The sequence below is a fragment of the Mobula hypostoma genome, chromosome 6 (genome assembly GCF_963921235.1).
Source record: "Mobula hypostoma chromosome 6, sMobHyp1.1, whole genome shotgun sequence".
NCBI classification, from domain to species: Eukaryota; Metazoa; Chordata; class Chondrichthyes; order Myliobatiformes; family Myliobatidae; genus Mobula; species Mobula hypostoma.
Window position 1 is genome coordinate 110901901 of NC_086102.1, and position 21094 is coordinate 110922994.

The 21094-nt window shown below is 43.3% G+C and overlaps 1 protein-coding gene across 4 annotated transcripts in view; it reads right to left on the minus strand.

The window, feature by feature from the left end:
- LOC134348300 (natural resistance-associated macrophage protein 2-like) overlaps positions 1-21094 on the minus strand; it is a 123601-nt gene that overhangs the window by 59690 nt on the left and 42817 nt on the right. For all 4 annotated transcript variants that reach the window (XM_063051461.1, XM_063051463.1, XM_063051462.1 and 1 more), the window contains 4 exons: positions 20171-20329; positions 5300-5386; positions 2402-2521; positions 850-999 (listed from right to left, as the gene is read on the minus strand). In XM_063051461.1, coding sequence (XP_062907531.1) covers positions 850-999; positions 2402-2521; positions 5300-5386; positions 20171-20329 — 516 coding nt within the window. The remainder of the gene's footprint in view (positions 1-849; positions 1000-2401; positions 2522-5299; positions 5387-20170; positions 20330-21094) is intronic.

Below are 21094 nucleotides of genomic sequence, written 5' to 3' on the forward strand. Positions count from 1 at the left end.
ACTGTGATAAGACTGCTGAGCAGATCCTGATCCGGATCTGGGCCGTACCCTCCGAATATCCGGACTTGCCTCTCGGTTTTTTTGCACTACCTTACTTTCCATTTTCTATTTCCTATTTATGATTTATAATTTAAATTTTTAATATTTACTATCGATTTGTACTCCAGGAAGCGGGAAGCGCAGAATCAAATATCGCTGTGATGATTGTACGTTCTAGTATCAATTGTTTGGTGACAATAAAGTATAAAGTAATGAGGGGGGAATAGTTTTAAGGAGGGAAGTATGCTGGAAATATCAAAGGTAACTTCTTTACACAGAGAGTGGTGGGTGTGTGGAATGCACTGCCGGGGATGGTGATAAATGATTAGGGACATTTAAGAAACTCTTAGCTGGGCATATGGATATAGTAAAATGGAGGGCTACGTGGGAGGAAAGGGTTAGATTGATCTTGGAGTAAGTTAAAAGATGGGCACAGTATTGTGGGCTGAGGGGCCTGTACTGTGCTGAACTGCTCAACGTATGTTGTAAGGTACATTAAAAAATCAATAGGTAATGCAAAAGAGATTAAAATAGAGAGACAATATTCAGGGTCCATGGTCTATTCAGAAATCTGATGGCAGAGTGTGTGTCTTCAGGCTCCTGTATTTCCTCCTTGAGAAGAGTGCATGTCTTGAATGGTGAGAGTTTTAATCACAGGGCAGAGACAGTACATTTGACCCAGACCAGGGCTGGGTCTTTTCTTGAGGCATCATTGTCCACTCTTTAGTGCTGAGCTTTCGAGTGGTCTGATTCTCAGGTTGTGTACAGTGCAGGGTGGCCAGATCTGGTCAGCATCTTGTTTCTCCTTACCAGAATGCTCTGCAAGACATTGAGGATATCATTCATGCTGGAGACTTTGGACACGTCCTGACAAGCTGCCACAATCACTGTGGGCACGATCGCCAGAGCCCTTGTTAATACCACTCGTTTAAACCTGGACCAGGACAAATCGAGGAAGCCCTGAGTGTGGAAAACAAGAGAGAGGGAGGGTTGAGAAAGAAGCAGCAACGATCCACCCCCCACAGCGTGTGAGCAAAGTGTCATTATCAAGAGGGAGAGTTGAGAAAGAAGCAGCAACGATCCACCCCCCACAGCGTGTGAGCAAAGTGTCATTATCGATTATCTGGGCTCTGACAGCTCGCACTCATTCCTCAATCACATTGTATTTACCCAGACACAAGGAGAACAGCATGCCCCCTGTCAGATAGCTTTTCTGAAGCCTGAACAAAGAAATGACATTTTTATACAGAAATTATCTAGTTGGATACCGATAGAAACTTTGATCACATCTGAATCCCATCATTTGCATAAACACAAGAGATTCTGCAGATGCTGGAAATCCTGAGTACTCAGAAAATGCTGGAGTTACTCAGCAGGTCAGGCAGCATCTATGGAGGGGAATAAACAGTCGATATTTTGGGCTGAGACCCTACATCAGGACTGATCTTGACCTATAACATCCACTGTTTATCCCTCTCCAGAGATGCTGCCTGACGTGCTGAGTTCCTCCTGCATTTTGTGTGTGCTACCCATCACTTGCATGTTTAAGTACCATTATAATCAATATTTTGGGTGTTAATAGCGACTTAAATCTACATGTTAAAGATCAATAGTACTTGAGAATTAGTAAAATAACTGGCGAATCGTAAGTCTGCCCTAGAATCCTTTGTTCCCATCTTCGTCTTGTCTTGGTGTACTTGGTGACCTTGGTTCCTGGGCTTGAACAGAAAGACTGTACAAAGGAGAGTTAGGCCTTCAAGGGCCATGTTCAGCCTGGGTGACGGCACTATGTCTGCATTCTGTCTCTGTCAGCTTATCACCTGGACTGTTGCCTTACCTATCCACATTGATCCCATTGCCCCCATTAGGTCTGTAGCCTTCCACGTACTTAACCATAGGACCATAAGACAAAAGAGCAGAATTAGGCCATTCAGCCCGTTGAGTCTGCTCTACCATTCCATCATGACAGATTTATTAATCCTCTCAACTGTGGAAATTATTTCCACCCATTTGCTGAATAAATTCCTCCTTATCTCTGTTCTAAAGGGACATTCTTGTATTCCAAGGCTGATCCATCTGGTCCTAAACTGATTCATTATGGGAAACATCCTCTCCACATTCACGCTATCTAGGCCTTTTAATATTCAATAGATTTCAAAGGGATCCTCTTTCATTCTTCTAAGCTCCAGTGACTACAGGCCCACAGCCATCAAACGTTCCTGATACTTTAACACTTTCATTGCCAGGATCATGCTTGTGAACCTCATCTGGAGCCTCTCGAATTCTCCAATGCCACACGGCACTCTCACTCCTCATGCTGACTGGGATATTAACGGGAGAGACTGCTGATCTTACAGCTTACCTCCATCACAAACTGTCCGGAATACGTCCCTGTCATGGTTGAACTTTGACCCGCGGCAAGAATGCCAATAGCCCAGATGTAGAGAGCGGGAGCTCCGAAGTAGCAGCCAAGGACCACTCCCTGGAACAAAAGGAACACGCATGTACACAGGCCTGGAAACACGAGCAGACACCTGGGAGCTGCGGTTTCCTCCCACGTTCCAAAGACGTATGGCTACGGGTTAGTGAGTTGTGGGAATGCTGTGCTGGTGCTGGAAGCATGGTGACACTTGCAGGCTGCCCTGCACATCCTCAGACTGTGTTAATTATTGGCACAAACCATTAGTGAGTAAATGTAGATTGGTAGTTATCAGTTATCTGTTATCTGTCAAGTAGGGGACCGTGCACAATCCTGATTTGATGGAGACAGACGTGAGAGCACAGCGGAACATCTGGAAAACTTCTGAAATGACTGCTTTGCTACCGTTGCTACTGTGTGGTAACCGGAATCTCCGGAGCTGAAGACCCCGAAATCCGCGGCTTTGCGTGTTTTAGCGGCCGGGGAGAGGTCGAAGGACCTCGGCAGAGGATGGCGCTCGGGAGGTGGTATCGGAGAGGCTGCTCGGAAGCTCGGAGTTTTCGGACGGATGGACCCAGGGTCGGCAGGGGTCAGCTGCTTCCAAGGTATCGGCAAGTTGACGGTGCCTGGAGGTTTATGGCAGGGAGTTTCTCCCTTTTGCCGCCTGCTATCGGGGACTTGGGAGTCAATCGACTCGGGGACTTTGAGACTTTTTTTTACTGTGCCCATGGCCTGTTCTTTATCAAATTATGGTATTGCTTTGCACTGCTGTAACTATATGTTATAATTATGAGGTTCTGTCAGTGTTAGTCTTTGGTTTGTCCTGTTTTCTGTGATATCACTCCCGAGAAACATTGTATCATTTCTTAATGCATGTATGCATTTCTAAATGACAATAAAAGAGGACTGAGTGTTCTCATAATCTATCTATATCTATATATAGTTTTCTGGATACTAAAGGAATCAGACAATATGGGGGAGTTCAGGAATGTGGCAGAGGGCTTGTGGAGTTGCTGCCTCACAGTTCAAGTGGCCTTCATTCAATTGTGGCCTCTGGCACAGCCTCGAGAATAGAAGAATGTCCCTTTGGAACAGGGATGAGGAGGAATTTCTCTAGCCAGAGGGTGGTGAATCTGTAGAATTCATTGCCACAGATAGTTGTGGCAGCCACGTCATTGGGTTTATTTGAAGCTTAGCCTGAAGGGTTCTTGATTAGCCAGGGCATCAAAGGTTACAGGGAGAAGGCAGGCGAATGGGGTTGAGGGGGATAATAAATGAGCAATGATAGTGAAGCGGGCATGATGGATCAAAGGGCCTAATTCTACACCTAAGTCTTATGGTTGTATGGCATTGACCGTGTGGAATCTACATATTGTACTTCTCTGCTGTGAGTTTTATGGTTCCTCCCATATCTCAGCAGGGTGAATGGTCAGGCCGATAGCTGTAAGTTACCCCTGCTGTGTAGGTGAGATGGAGAGGAGGGAGGGAAGTTGAGAATGTGGGGGCTTTAATATGGAGTTAGCACGATTAGAACCGGGCACTGGTGGATGATTGGCATGGGTTCAGTGGGCTGAAGGGCCTGGTTGTGTGATCAGTGACTCTGTGATCATGGTGTACAGTAGAACATGTTTGAACAGCCCAGATATCTTCCTCCCAGTCCAGAATCTGAAGTTTTCTTGTTCACATTTGTACGACCCTTGTGGAGTCCAATTACAGCTGTACAAAGTGGAAACTTCACCGGGACATCTTAGAGTCATAGAACACCACAGCACAGACACAGGGACTTTGGCCTGACCAGACCCTGCCGAACTATTATTCTGCCATCGACCCACACCTGGACCATAGCCCTCCATATCCCTCTCATCAATGTACCTATCCAAATTTCTCCTAAATGTTGAATCAAACCCATAACCACCACTTCCACTGGCAGCTCTTTCCATACTCTCACCACCTCTGAGTGAAGAAGTTCCCGTTCAGGTTCCCCTTAAACACTTTACCTTTCACTCGTAACCTAAGACCTCTAGTTCTAGTCTCACTGAACTTCAGTGCAATCTCAAAGGGAATTGATGAGTTTGTCTGGGGGGATTGTTCCCTGGGAGTTAAAGATAATGAAATATGGAATGAGATGGAACATAGAATATTACAGCACAGTGCAGAACCTTCCCCAAATAATGTGCCAACATTTTACCCTACTCTAAGATCAATCTAACCCTTCGCTCCTACGTAACCATCCATTTTTCTATCAGCCATGAGCCTATCTAGGAGTCTCTTAAATGTCCCTAAGACAGACATGTAGAGTCTTATTTATCTGAAGTTTGGGGTCTGTTCCCAGGAGGGGCATTTAAAGCAAGAACATTGATGGGTTCAGTCGGAAACGCGAGAGATCCAGAAGAACAAACAAGGATTGGTGGAGGAGCTCAGCAGGTCAGAAATGAATAAACAGTCGGCGTTTCTCGAGTTAGTGAGAACGAGGAATATGATGGGAAGTGAATTGGTTTGGGAAACGGGGTTGTTTTTATTTACTATAGAGGTCAATAGACAATAGACAATGGGTGCAGAAGTAGGCCATTCAGCCCTTCAAGCCAGCACCGCCATTCACTGTGATCACGGCTGATCATCCACAATCATTACCCTTTTCCTGCCTTCTCCCCATATCCCTTCACTCCGCTATCTTTAAGAGCTCTATCTAACTCTTTCTTGAAAGAATCCAGAGAATTGGCCTCCATTGCCTTCTGAGGCAGAGAACCACAACCCTCTGTGTGAGAAAGTTTTTCCTCAACTCTGTTCTAAATGGTCTAACCCTTATTCTTAAACTGTGGCCTCTGGTCATTGGCTTCTTACCCCTTTGAAGATGTCCACCTCCAAGGTGCTGTTGTCCTGGGGCAGCTGATTGATGTAAGGGCTTGAGCTGTTTGCACAGACTTCGTACTGCAGGAAAAGACAAGAGTCAAGATTGTTCGTTGTCATTCTTCAGTACACAAATGTAAAGGAGAACAAGACGGTTGTTACTCCAGATGCAATGCAGCATAAAGAAATACTAAGCATAAAGCATATTAAAAAACAAAAAAAACACAATAAATATAAATATGAAAGCAATTTTATAGAACACAATGTACAAGTAACTGTTCCATACATAGACTACGTACATAATGTGACTCAAAGTTATGTGTATGTAGTGGTGGTGAGGGATGATGGGGTGGTTAATGTGTAGAGGTGTTGATCAACCTGACTGCTTGGTGAAAGTAAATGTCTAAACATTGGATATAAAACAGGACAGCAGAAGAACAAGCCCTTCGACCCACAATTTTATGCCAAACTAATTAAAGCAGAAATCAAATGGGTAACTAAGCTAATCTCTTCCACCTACACCATGTCCATCCTTTCCATTTTCCTCACATTCATCTGTCTATCCAAACATCTCTTCAAAGACTCTAACGTTTCTGCCTATCACCACCACAGGCAGCGCACTCCACGCACCCACAACTTTGTAAAAAACTTGCCCCTCCCTCACATCTCCTTTGAAATTACCCCACTCACCTTAAATGCATGCCCCCTAGTATTAGACATTTCAAACCTGGGAAAATGATATTGTCTGTCTACTCTGTGTATGTTTCTCATAATCTTATACATCTCTATCAGATCGCCCCTTAGCCTTCCTCACTCCTGAGAAAACAACACAGGTTTGTCCGCCCTCTCATTATAGCGCATGCCCTCTAATCCATGCAACATCCTTGTTATCAATTTCTGCCCCTCTCTACAACCTCAGCATCCTTCCTTTAATGGGGGGGGGGGGGACCAGAACTGTGTGCAATACTCCAAATGCAGCCTTACTAGAGTTTTATAAAGATGCAACATAACTTCCTGACTTTTGAACTCAGCATCTGGACTAATAAAAGCAAACATGCCATACGTCTTATAACCACCTTATCGAACTGTGTAGTCAACTATGTTGTCTGGTGGCCTGGCGAGGAACCTGCATTGCCTCCTCCCTGATGGGAGTGAGGCAAACCGTTCATAAGCAGGGCGGGTGGAATCCTTCATGATACCGCTGGCCTTTTTCTGGCGCCTTGCTGTATATATGTTCTTGATGGTGGGTTGGCTGGTGCCAATGATGTATTGGACAGTTTTATCTACTCATTGTAAACTCTTCCTGTCCACCACAGTGCAGTTTCCATACCATGCAATGGTGCAGCATAAGACCATAAAACCATAAAAAATGGGAGCAAAGTTAGGCCACTCAACCCATCGAGTCTGCTCTGCTATACTCATTATTTGCCGTGTTTAATGACGTGGGTGATTATGGTATTCCATCAGTCTTTTATCTGTCTACCAAATGAGGGATTGTTGCCTGTGGGGAAGAACCCCTTCATGTTGTTGCTTTATCCATGACCATGATTGTTCTTGGCAAATTTTTCTACAGAAGTGATTTGCCATTACCTTCTTCTGGGCAGTGTCTTTACAAGACGGGTGACCCCAGCTACTATCAATACTCTTCAGAGATTGTCTGTCTGGCATCAGTGGTCGCATAACCAGGATTTGAGATTTGCACCAGCTGCTCATACGACCATCCACCACCTGCTCCCTTGTGCCCTGATCAGGGGGCTAAGCAGGTGCTACACCTTGCCCAAGGGTGACCTGCAGGTTAGCAGAAGGAAGGAGCACCTTACACCTCCTTTGGCAGAGACGTATCTCCACCCTGATCATGGCTGATTTATTATCTCTCTCTATCCCATTCTCCTACCTTCTTCCTGCAACATTTGACACCCTAATTAACCAACAGCCTATCAGCCTCCACTTTAAATATACTCAGTGACGTTGCTTCCACAGCTGTCTGTGGCAATGAATTCCACAGATCCACCAGATTCCGGCTAAAGAAATTCCTTCACATCTCTGTTCCAAATGGACATCTGTCTGTTCTGTGGCTGTGCCCTCTGGCATGGGTGTTACTTAACTTTGTCCCTGATGGGAATTTTTAAGATGGCGTTAAGTTCTTGCTTTAATAGCTCCTTAGTGCTTTCCAGAGTGAGGCTTTGAAAAGGACTGGAAAAAGCTGCACAAGATTGTAAACTCAGCCAAATCCTTCATGGGCACTAGCCTCCCCAGCATTGAGGCCACCTTTGAAAGGCGATGCCTCAAAAAGGCAGCATCCATCATTAAAGACCGCCATCATACAGAACATGCCTCTTCTCATAGCTGAAATCAAGGAAGAAATACAAGATCTTGAAGATACACAACCAGGATTTCAGGAACAGCTTTTTGCCCTCTGCCGTCAGATTTCTCAATGGGCAATGAACCCATAAACGCTACTTCACTACGTTTTGTGCTCTCTTTTTGCACTAGTTGTTTAATTTAATTTTTAAAAATATATTTCTTATTGTAGCAACACACATCAAAGTTGCTGGTGAACACAGCAGGCCAAGCAGCAGCTCTAGGAAGAGGTACAGTGGAATGTTTCAGGCCGAAACCCTTCGTCAGGACTAACTGAAGGAAGAGTGAGTAAGGGATTTGAAAGTGGGAGGGGGAGGGGAGATCCAAAATGATAGGAGAAGACAGGAGGGGGAGGGACAGAGCCAAGAGCTGGACAGGTGATAGACAAAAGGGATACGAGGGGATCATGGGACAGAAGGTCTAGGAAGAAAGAAAAGTGGGGGGGAACCCAGCGGATGGGCAAGGGGTATAGTGAGAGGGACAGAGGGAGAAAAAGGAGAGAGAGAAAAAGAATGTGTGTATATAAATAAATAACGGATGGGGTACGAGGGGGAGGTGGGGCATTAGCGGAAGTTTGAGAAGTCAATGTTCATGCCATCAGGTTGGAGGCTACCCAGACGGAATACAAGGTGTTGTTCCTCCAACCTGAGTGTGGCTTCATCTTTACAGTAGAGGAGGTCATGGACAGACATATCAGAATGGGAATGGGACGTGGAATTAAAATGTGTGGCCACTGGGAGATCCTGCTTTCTCTGGCGGACAGAGCGTAGGTGTTCAGCGAAATGATCTCCCAGTCTGCGCCGGGTCTCGCCAATATATAGAAGGCCGCATCGGGAGCACCGGACGCAGTATATCACCCCAGCCGACTCACAAGTGAAGTGATGCCTCACCTGGAAGGACTGTCTGGGCCATGAATGGTGGTAAAGTAGAAAGTGTAAGGGCATGTGTAGCACTTGTTCCGCCTACAAGGATAAGTGGGAGATCAGTGGGGAGGGATGGGGGGGACGAATGGACAAGGGAGTCGCGTAGGGAGTGATCCCTGTGGAAAGCAGAGAGAGGGAGGGAGGGAAAGATGTGCTTAGTGGTGGGATCCCGTTGGAGGTGGCGGAAGTTACGGAGAATAATATGTTGGACCCGGAGGCTGGTGGGGTGGTAGGTGAGGACCAGGGGAACCCTATTCCTAGTGGGGTGGTGGGAGGATGGAGTGAGAGCAGATGTGCATGAAATGGGGGAGATGCGTTTAAGAGCAGAGTTGATAGTGGAGGAAGGGAAGCCCCTTTCTTTAAAAAAGGAGGACATCTCCCTCATCCTGGAATGAAAAGCCTCATCCTGAGAGCAGATGCGGCGGAGACGGAGGAACTGCGAGAAGGGGATGGCATTTTTCCAAGGGACAGGCTGAGAAGAGGAATAGTCCAGATAGCTGTGAGAGTCAGTAGGCTTATAGTAGACATCAATAGATAAGCTGTCTCCAGAGACAGAGACCGAAAGATCTAGAAAGGGGAGGGAGGTGTCGGAAATGGACCAGGTAAACTTGAGGGCAGGGTGAAAGTTGGAGGCAAAGTTAATGAAGTGAACGAGCTCAGCATGCATGCAGGAAGCAGCGCCAATGCAGTCGTCGATGTAGCGAAGGAAAAGTGGGGGACAGATACCAGAATAGGCTTGGAACATGGACTGTTCCACAAAGCCAGCAAAAAGGCAGGCATAGCTGGGACCCATATGGGTGCCCATAGCTACACTTTTAGTTTGGAGGAAATGGGAGGAGCCAAAGGAGAAATAATTAAGAGTAAGGACTAATTCTGCTAGACGGAGCAGAGTGGTGGTAGAGGGGAACTGGTTAGGTCTGGAATCCAAAAAGAAGCGGAGAGCTTTGAGACCTCCCTGATGGAGGATGGAAGCATGTAGGGACTGGACACCTTTCTGATGGGGAATGGAAATATATAGGGACTGGAGTATTTATTTGTTTATTATGTATGGCATGGTACTGTTGCTGCAAAACAACAAATTTCATGACATATTAAATCTGATTTTGATTCTGTATCCGATTCTGAAACGACAGTTGGCAGGGTGGGTGGTACCCACAATGATTTTTAGCACATTTCTTTGTCCTGGATACATGCAAGTCCTGCAGTGATGGTAGACTGCCGGCAACTTTTCTGATCACCTGACTGTAGCTTCTGTACTTTGTGAGGACGCTGCACCAAACCAGACGGTATTGACTGATGTCAAGTCAAGTCAAGTCACTTTTTATTGTCATTTCGACCATAACTGCTGGTACAGTACACAGTAAAAATGAGACAACGTTTTTCAGGACCATGGTGCTACATGAAACAATACAAAAACTACACTGAACTATGTAAAACAACACAAAAACTACACTAGACTACAGACCTACCCAGGACTGCATAAAGTGCACAAAACAGTGCAGGCATTACAATAAATAATAAACAAGACAATATGCACAGTAGAGGGCAGTAGGTTGGTGTCAGTCCAGGCTCTGGGTATTGAGGAGTCTGATGGCTTGAGGGAAGAAACTGTTACATAGTCTGGTTGTGAGAGCCCGAATGCTTCGGTGCCTTTTGCCAGATGGCAGGAGGGAGAAGAGTTTGTATGAGGGGTGCGTGGGGTCCTTCATAATGCTGTTTGCTTTACGGATGCAGCGTGTGGTGTAAACGTCTGTAATGGCGGGAAGAGACACCCCAATGATCTTCTCAGCTGACCTCACTATCCGCTGCAGGGTCTTGCAATCTGAGACTGTGCAATTCCCGAACTAGGCAGTGACGCAGCTGCTCAGGATGCTCTCTAGGATGACACCAGTATGTTCTGGGAAAGATGGAATTTTACCAGCTGCTGCAAGAAGTACATCTTCTGCTAAGCGTTCTTGTTAATGAAGGAGACAGTCCTCCCACATGGGGTCCTGTGAAATGACAATGCCTTGTAATCTTATAAACAAAGTCAGCCCTCCATCTCCTACAATCCAGAATCCGTTTGCAGAGTGGGTTGTGTCTGTGATGGTTTTTCCTGCCATTTCTTTGTTCTGGATACAGACAAGCCCTGCAGTGATGGTAGACAGCAGCCAACAACCTTTTCTGTTGTCCTGACCATCCCAGAAACTGTTGTTCCCTGAAGTTCCTGCCTCAGACTCCCCCCCCCCCCCGCCAAGTCATGCATTTTAGAAACATGGGGAGGGGAGGGAGTCTCATTGAAACCTAGGGAACACTGAATATTGAAAGCCCGAGATAGAGTTGACATGCGGAGGATGTTTCCTACAGTGGGAGAGTCTATGACCAGAGAGCACAGCCTCAGAATAGAAGGACGTACCTTTAGAACAGAGATGAGGAGCAATCTTGTTATGCCAAAGGGTGGTGAATCGGTGGAATTGATTGGCATAGGTGGCTGTGGAGCAGAGTTTGATTGGTTCTTGATTAGTAAGGGAGTCAAAGGTTATGGGGAGAAGGGGGGTTCGAAAGGGATAAAAATCAGCCATAATAGAAAGGGGAAGCAGACTCAATGGGTCGAATAGGCCTCTACTCACATGTGGTGGTCTTGTGGTCTTTGCACCCACTTCACCAACATCACATTCATCCTCTCTCTTCCTGTACTCATGAAGCAGGGCTATGTAGGCCTCAGGACCAGTAACTGGAGCACCCGCTCTCTCGACATGCAGATAATATAGAAAACCACACCAGGATCCATGCTGCATGGACTAGGCCAATCTGGTCAATCCCATCTCCCTACCCTTGCCCTGGGCACCTGCAGGACACCGCTCCCTGAGAACGTACCACATATGAAGAGGATTTTTGTCTCCAATCTACTCTCAAAGGCTAACTTCCCGAACCCTGGTCACTGGGTGAAAAACATTTCTATTCATCTTTCTGACAATAAACCTCAATCCCCAGATACGGATCTCTGAGCTGGGGGGAGCCGCTCCTTCCCATTCAACTTGCTTGGACCTCCCATCACTGTTCACAGTTCAGTTAAACCTCTCCTCAGCCTCTTCTGTCCCAATAACAGCTCCAGTGTGGACAGTGTCCTCTCAGAACAAGAAATCTCCAGCCTGGATAACACCCTTGTAAATCTCCCTTCATGCCCTCACTGGGGCAGTCACGTCCTTCCTGTGGTCTGGTGACCAGATTCATTCCCTGTCACAGTTGTGGGGCATTGGGACCAAGGGTGGACCCAAATGCAAGACACATCTTGTGAGGTTAAGTAAATTGAGTTTGTTGTTTGATACCAGGAGAGCAAAGCAGGAGCAGGAATAACGATCTGGACAAGGATTCAGGACTACGACTAGGCTGGGACTAGGGGTCTGGGCTTGGACTCGGAATCGGATCCCCGAACCAGGCAAGGACATGACATGGGCTAGGGAGAGGAGGAACATGGGAACGCAGAGCCTTGGTCTCTGGAGAGCAGGTACATGGAACCATGGACACATACACAGAACACAGAGTCGGGATCCCTCCTTGGGAACAGGACATAGGGCCGGGACTCATGACCTCCCGTGGGGTAACGGCAAGACGGCCTGACTTACCCCATGGAGGCGAGGACAAGACAAGACCAACACGAATGAACACCAGAGAGTACCTATCTAGCTCCGGCGATAGAACTAGACAGAGGAGCAGGCGAGGGCTGCAGACGAGGGCTAGAGGCGAGAGGGGCAGAGAAGGGATTCAGACAGGGGGTAGGACAGGAATCACAGACCGCCAGGACCAGGTCTTGACTCGGAACTTGGATGCCACCAGGGACGGGACTTGACTTGGAACTTGGATGCCGCCAGGGCCAGGACTTGACTTGGTACTTCAATGCCCCCGGAGCATGGACTTGACTTGAAGCCTCCGGGTGGTGGCGAGTTCTCGACTTGGCCCAGGAACAGTAGACAGCGGTTCCTGATTCCCTCCGGTGGGTCACCTGACGGACCCACCTCGGTGAGGAAACTTTGCAGGCTCGCTTTGGTGAGGTAACTTGACAGGGGTGCTCAGGTGAGGAAAGGCGAATTACCGGCACTCGCTTCGGGCGGAGCCTAGGCTTGCTCTGGCTAGATGACATTGGCACGCCGTACCTTCGGTGACTTTGCGGACGCTCTCACGCCGAACGGCTGAAAGCCGGAGACTATGAACTACTGGTTCAGTCAAGAGTAAATTGCCTCCAATCACCAAAGCCAAGGGACACGGGAAAACAGGGAGTCAACGGTCCAGATCGTAACATAAACAAAGTAAATTTAAAGGGTCCCCGTTCCAGACCATGACATTCCCAATGATCAGACCCATCCCCGGTGACCAGATCTATCCCAAGTGACCAGCTCTGTCCCAAATGAACAGAACCATGGCCAGTGACCAGATCTGTCCCAAGTGACCAGGCCATTCCCAGATGACCCAATCTATGCTCAGTGACCAGATCTATCCCCAGTGACCAGGTCCATGCCCAGTGACTATATCCATCCCAAGTGACCAGATCGATGTCCAGTGACCAGATCCATCCCATGTGATTAGGTCCATCCCCAGTGACCAGATCTGTTCCCAGTGACCAGATCTGTCCCCAGTGCTCTTGTTCAGTCCAGTTTTGCATGGTCCACCAGTAGTCTGAATGTCCTCCTTCTTCAGAGTAGACATGTTAAGCTGATTGGCCTAACTCTGCTCCTGTGTCTAGTGGTCTTCTGAGGGACAAGTTTCTGATTCCACAAGCAAGCCTTGAGGAAAGCACCCAATGAGTATGGTGATCCATCTAACCATGCGTGGTAGCTGCGTTGTGATCAGGTCCTACCCTCTCTCAGGTCTGACCCAGAATCAGAATCAGGTTTAATATCACTGGCACATGTCATGAAATTTGTTCTTTTGCAGCAGCATACCTTGCAATACATGGACTTCCGGTAGCGCTCATGGAGTGAAGTCGCGTTCTTGACTCGCTCCATTACCTCTGAGTTTTTTTTCTCTATGGTCAGCTATACTTTAATTAACCATTAAGGCATCAACTCTTACAATACTTTGAATTAAACTGAATTCTCCGACAACTGGATGGAACTTAGATCTGCTATGTCTAAGAACGAGAAAGACGGCAAGGATGGTAAACCTCCGGTTAAACCGAAAGCTACGGATCTCCCTCCGACTGAATCACCGGTGACTTTGAAAGCGATAGCGGAGTTAATTCAGAGGGAAATCTCAACCTCTGTTAGGGAGATGATTCGTGCGGAAATTGCAGGCCCTGTTAAAGACCTGATTCATACGGAAATCTCAACTAATTTCCAGAAAATTGCCGCTTTAATTGATAAGATGCAAACATGTATTGCGGAACATCAGTCGGCTATATCTGATCTTCAAAAATTCGCGCAACAAAGTGAGCTTAAGATGGGGAAAATCGAAGAAACAATTAATGTAATGAAGAAGAAACTTGACTTTTTGACTTTTAAAAACTCTGACTTGGAATCTAGAATGCGACGGCAGAATTTACGAATGATTGGCGTGAGGGAAGCCGCTGAAGGTAACAACCCCATGAAATATTTCTCCCAACTTTTAAAAGATGCATTCCCTACTGTATTTCCTGACCAACCACCGCTACTGGATCGTGTTCACAGAATCCCATCATACTCGTCTAGGTCAGATAGACCTAGGCATGTTATCTTACGTTTTCATTACTTTCAAGACAAGGAGAGACTGTTTCGATTCGCTCGATCTAAAGGTTTCATTGATTTTTTGGATCTTAAGTTCCGATTCGTGGAAGATTTCAGTAAACCAATCTGGGACCAACGGGTCCGTTACAGATCCGTGATGTCGGAATTCTATAAGATGGATTTAAGACCAGCGCTGCTGTACCCTGCACGTCTAAGGATTCGCATGGCAGATGGAGCCCTTCGTTTTTTTGATTCTCCATCGGATGCCCAGAGTTATCTGGATCAACTCTCATCTCCAACATCTTAATTGCTTTCTTTTTAATTTTCTCCGTCGATCGGAGGCTGTGAATTGGTTGGTTTTAACTTTTCTGTGCCCTATTTGGGCAGAAAAGTTTACTTTCGATTTCTTAATATGGCTACTAAACTTTCTTTTTAACTGCGTCATTTCTTTCTTTTCCCAGGGGATTCTGGGTGGTTACTTCCCTTTTGTCATCTTACGTATTTCCTGTGCGGCCTTAAATTTTGTAGTTTTTGTTTAAATTTTATTCTGTTTTGCTTTCTATAATCACTTTATGTTAATAATCCTATTTTTTTTTGTTGCTGTGTCTATTCATGAGTTTGAGGTTTATTGTGGTTTTTTTTAATATATATTTTCCGGCTTTTGTTCTGTTCTGTGTGTATTCTAATTGAGTTAACTTTTTTTTACTTATTTTTTTACTGTTTTACAATTAGCTGATCCTTTTCATATTTATACCTTTTTTTTAGGGAGCGTATACCGGAAGTCATGGGGGTAGTTTTAGCGCTTGCTTCTTTCTGGCGGGTCTGCTTTAGATTTTGCCTTGGGGTCTTGGGCTGGGGGGTGGCGGGAGGGGCTTCACGTTTTAGTTTGTTTTTCTTTGGGCTATATACATTATTGAAGTACTGGTTGCGTCCTTTTCCCCGGTATCTTTTGTATGTTCTGTTTCCTCTCCGGGTTTGTGGGTCGCGCCTATTGTCAATCCTCCTTGTCGTGGGTTGACTTTAGGATTTATGGAGTCTATTATTAATTTTGTCTCCTGGAATACTAATGGTCTTAATCATCCTATTAAAAGAAAAAAAGTTTTTAAAGTGTTCCGGAGACTTAAAGCACAAATTTTATTTTTACAAGAGACCCATGTACGGAGGGGGGACAGACTACGTTTTTTCAAATTCTGGAAGGGCCAACAATTTCATTCGAACTCCAATGCTAAGATTCGAGGCGTCTCTATTTTTATAGATTCCTCAGTTACTTTTATACAACAGGATATTATCTCTGATCCGAATGGTAGATTTTTATTGGTTAGTGGTTTACTATTTAATAAAAAAGTAGTTTTGGTTAATGTTTATGCTCCTAATATGGATTGTCCGGAATTTTATAAATCATTGTTTGATCAGTTTCCGAATTTGAACGAGTTTTCATTGATTTGGGGCGGAGATCTTAATACCTGTTTATCTCCAGCTTTGGACCGTTCGGCTCCTTTACGGACTTTACCTAATAAATCTGCAAATTTGATTAATTTTTTCCTTTCTGATTCTGGGTCGACGGACATTTGGCGTTTTCTGCATCCTCAGGAAAAAGATTTTTCCTTTTTTTCACATGTTCATCATTCCTATTCAAGAATTGATTATTTTTTTATTGATTCTCGTCTCATTCCTTCAGTGATTAAATGTGATTATGATTCTATAACCATTTCGGATCATGCTCCACTTAAGCTTTCTATTAAAATTATGGCCAATATACCAAACAATAGACAATGGCGTTTTAATTCGCTGTTGCTTCAGGACTCGGACTTTGTTAATTTTATGAATGAACAGATTGAGCTTTTTTTTTACAATTAATCATACAGAAGATATTTCGGTTAACACTCTTTGGGACACTTTTAAAGCCTATATTCGGGGTCAGATTATTTCGTATTCCGTTGCTTTGAGGAAGAAACAGAAGCAGGAGGAGATGGCAATTGTGGACAAGATTAAAGAAATTGATAAGAAATATGTTATGGCTCCTTCTGAGGAGCTATACAAACAAAGAACTGAACTTCAAATGGAACACAGTTTACTACTCTCGTCCTCGATTGTAAACCAATTAAAGAAAACAAGAAGTGATTTTTATGTTCACAGTGATAAAATTGGCAAGCTGCTGGCTAATCAATTGAAATCTAATTATGTTAAATCTCAAATCAATCAGATTTATAACCAAAATGATCGATTGATATTGGATCATGTGGGGATTAATCAAACCTTTTGTGATTTTTATTCTTCTTTATATCAATCAGAGTCTCCTCGAGATTCTAAATATATGAATGATTTTTTAGATAAGTTAGACTTCCCTCAGATTTCACAGGATATGTCTTCTTTATTAGATACTTCCATTACAATGGATGAGATTAAGAATGTTATTTTTTCTATGAATCTGGGGAAAGCTCCTGGCCCTGATGGGTTTACCGTTGAATTTTATAAATGTTTTGCTTCTTTATTGATTCCTTGGCTCTATAAGGTTTTTGAGGCTTCTTTGAAACTTGGTAAACTTCCGGAATCTTTTAATAGAGCATCAATTTCTTTAATACTAAAGAAGGATAAAGACCCTGCTCAATGTGCATCTTATAGACCAATATCTTTATTAAATGTTGATTCTAAAGTTTTTTCTAAGTTATTAGCAAATAGACTAGAAAAAGTACTTCCTTCTATTATTTCGGAAGACCAAACGGGTTTTATTAAAGGTCGTTACTCTTTTTATAATATTCGTACATTGTTAAATATCGTTTATACTCCCTCACAAAATGTTCCTGAGTGTGTTATTTCTTTAGATGCCGAGAAAGCTTTTGATAGAGTAGAATGGCCTTATTTATTTAAGGTGCTTGAAATGTTTAATTTTAGCTTGAAATTTATATCCTGGATTAAACTGTTATATCACTCCCCTGTAGCCTCGGTTCGTACTAACTCTTTAAACTCACCTTTTTTTCCTCTCTTTCGTGGTACTCGACAAGGCTGTCCTCTTAGTCCCCTATTATTTGATATTGCATTAGAACCTCTTGCAATTGCTATTCGAGAATCTTCAAATATTACTGGGATAACTCGGGGATTAAAGTCCCATAAATTATCACTCTATGCTGATGATTTACTTTTATATATTTCTAATCCTGAGAGATCTATTCCTGCTGTTTTAGAGTTATTAGCACAATTTGGTCTTTTCTCAGGTTATAAATTAAATCTTAGTAAGAGTGAACTTTTTCCGATTAATAAACATCTTCCCTTATATTATAAATTTCCATTTAAATTGATTAATAATTACCTTTCATATCTTGGGATTAAAATTACTTGTAAACATAAAGATTTATTTAAGACTAACTTTTTACCATTAATAGACCATATTACTCAACTTTCATCTAAATGGTTTCCCTTATATTTAACTTTGATTGGTCGTATTAATGCAGTTAAGATGTTTTTTTTGCCAAAATTTTTATATGTGTTTCAGGCATTACCAATTTTCGTTCCTAAATCTTTTTTTGATAAAGTCGACTCTAAAATTTCTTCATTTATTTGGCAGAATAAGAATCCGAGACTGGGTAAAATACATTTACAGAAAGCTAAGAGAGATGGAGGTTTAGCATTACCTAACTTTAGATTTTATTATTGGGCTATTAATATTCGACATATGAAATTTTGGTTACTTGACCGGGACATACTATCTATTCCTAAATGGGTAGCATTGGAATTACAATCTGTTCAGGGTTATACACTTGGTTCTATTTTAGGTTCATCTCTTCCTTTTGATTCGAAACGCCTTAAGCAGGTCTCTAACCCGATCGTTAAATATGCTTTGCGTATTTGGTTTCAATTCAGAAAATTTTTTGATCTTAATCAATTCGGGTTAGCGATTCCTATTTTAGGTAACATATTTTTTCCTCCCTCTTTTACGGATCGCGCTTTTCAAACTTGGAAGACTAAGGGTATTTTACGGTTTTTGGATTTATTTTTAGATGGTTCCCTTATGTCTTTTGAACAATTATCTAATAAATATAACTTATCAAGAATACATTTTTTTAGATATTTACAAGTTAGAAATTTCCTAAGTACTATACTTTCTTCCTTTCCAATGCTTCCTCCTATATATATTTTAGATTCGATAATTAACCTTAATCCATGTCAGAAAGGTGCATCGGCTATGATTTATAATATTATTATGAAACTTAGGAAAGCTCCATTTGATAAGATTAGGGTAGATTGGGAACAGGAATTGGGGCTTACCATTTCTGTGGATGATTGGGGGCAGATTTTACAATTAGTTAATACTTCCTCTATTTGTGCTAAACATTCCCTAATTCAATTTAAAGTGGTTCATAGAGCACATATGTCCAAAGATAAGTTAGCGCGTTTTTACTCGCATATTAATCCTTTCTGTGATAGATGTTCGGGGCAGATAGCCTCTTTAACTCATATGTTTTGGTCTTGCCCTACTTTGGAAACTTTTTGGAGAGATATTTTCAATATTATTTCTAAGGTATTAAATATAGATATCTCTCCTCACCCTATTACTGCTATCTTTGGACTACCTAAAATTTCTAGTAATCTTTCCCCTTCAGCCCGTAGAATGATTGCATTTCTTACTTTAATGGCGAAAAGATGTATTTTACAACATTGGAAAGAGCTTAATGCTCCAACTACCTTTTTTTGGTTTTCTCAGACGATTTTATGTTTGAATCTGGAGAAAATTAGAAGTAACCTTTATGATTCTTCATTTAAATTTGAACAGATTTGGGGACCTTTTATTCGATATTTTCATTTAATGTAATATTTACCCTTGTTTTTTTTTTTCACTGTTTTAATGGAGGTCGGGATTGAGGACGTGATTTTAAGGTTAACTCTGTTTGGTTTCAAGTTAGCCCATTGCTTTGCTTTGCTTTTAGTTAGTTGCACGGTGGGTTTTTTTTGGGGGTTTTTTTTTCTTTTTTTCCATTGATATATATAAAATCTAGTATACTATTATGTTATCTTGGTTTCTTATGCTTAAATTACATTGTTTGTAGTATTTTCTTTTTGGTATTGTTATCTTTTGGAATTTTATTATACTTTAACATTGTATTAATGTTTATATGGCTTACCTTTTTTGTATACTTACTCAATAAAAAGATTTAAAAAGAAAAAGAAAAGCAATACATAACAATGCAAATGATCTATAAATTATAATGTTTCTATAAAAAATTAAGTGCATAGTGCCAAAAGGGTGCAAACAAATATAGTGAGGTTGTGTTCATGGGTTCATTGTCCATTCAGAAATCTAATTGTAAAGAGGACGAAGCTGTTCCTGAATCACTGAGTGTGTGTCTTCAGGCTGCTTTACCATTTCCCTGATGGTAGCAATGAGAAGCGGGTATGTCCTGGGTGATGGGGGTCCTTAATGATGGATGCTGCCTTTTCGAGGCATCACTTTTTGAGGATGTTCTCAACGCTGGGGAGACTGGTGCCCATGATGGAGCTGGCAGAGTTTACAACTTTCTGCAACTTTTTCCAATCCTGTGCAGTGTCCTCTCCATACCAGATGGTGATGCAACCAAGTTAGAATGCTCTCCATGGTACATACTATATTCTGACCCACACCATAGTGTGTCCCACACTGCAGTCTGACCCACAGTACAGTACAGTCTGTCTCGCACTACAGTCTGTCCCACACGACTGTCTAAACCACAGCACTGTACAGTCTGACTCGCACTACAGTCTGTCCCACACGACTGTCTAACCCACAGCACAGTACAGTCTGAGCCACACTTCATCTGACCCACATTACAGTCTGACCCACAGTACAGTCTGAGCCACACTACAGTCTGATCCACACTACAGTCTGACTCACACTACAGTCTGACTCACACTACAGTCTGACCCACACTTACCACATCCATGTTGCTCTTCTTGTAGAAGGCTTTTCCAAATACAGAAATCACAAACAGGTTGATCAGCAGGGAGATGAACAGGGCAATGGAGCACTCTATGAAGTAGTACATATTTGCTTCCCTCACAGCAGCCGAATTGGAGTGGTCGACCTTCCGAGACTGCAGATTGGGAGAGAGATGGGATGAATTACTGGAGATCATTGAAAGGCCTAGATAAAGTGGACATGAATTGGGTTTTTCTTATAGTGGGGGAGTCCAAGTCCGGAGGACGCAGTGTCAGATTACATATCCCTACAGAATTGAGATGAGAAAGAATTTCCTTGGTCAGAGGGTACCGAGTCTGTGGAATTCATTGCCACAGACAGCTGTGGAGGCCGAGTCACTGGGTATACTTAAAGCAGAGGTTGATAAGTCTTGATTAGTCAGGGCATGAAAGGTTATGGGGAGAAGGTAGGAAAATGTGGCATGGTAATGTGGCAATTATCACAATCTCTTTACTGCACCAGTAATCACCAATCAGAGGTTGATTCCCGTCGCTGTTTGTAAGAAGTTTGTACATTCTCCCCATGGTCACCTGAGTTTCCACTAGGTGTTCCAGTTTCCTCCAATATTCCAATGATGTATGGCGTGGATAGGGTCAGTGAGATACAGGCATTCTGTTTTGGTATCGGAAGCATGGCCACACTTGTGAGCTCCCCAGCACATCTTTGCTGATTTATTCACAATCTGAGCTTCCACGAACCTTGGGTACCTAATGAGACCAAAACTCCAGCTCTTCCTCTCTTCCCTTAGCTTGCTCCTGAAAGCCCATCTCAGCCGTGTTCTTTGTTGGTCTTTGTTTACAATCTTTCATTGATTCTATTGTATTTCTTTGTTCTGCTGTGAATGCTGTCATGAAAATGAATCTCAGGGTGGTATATAGTG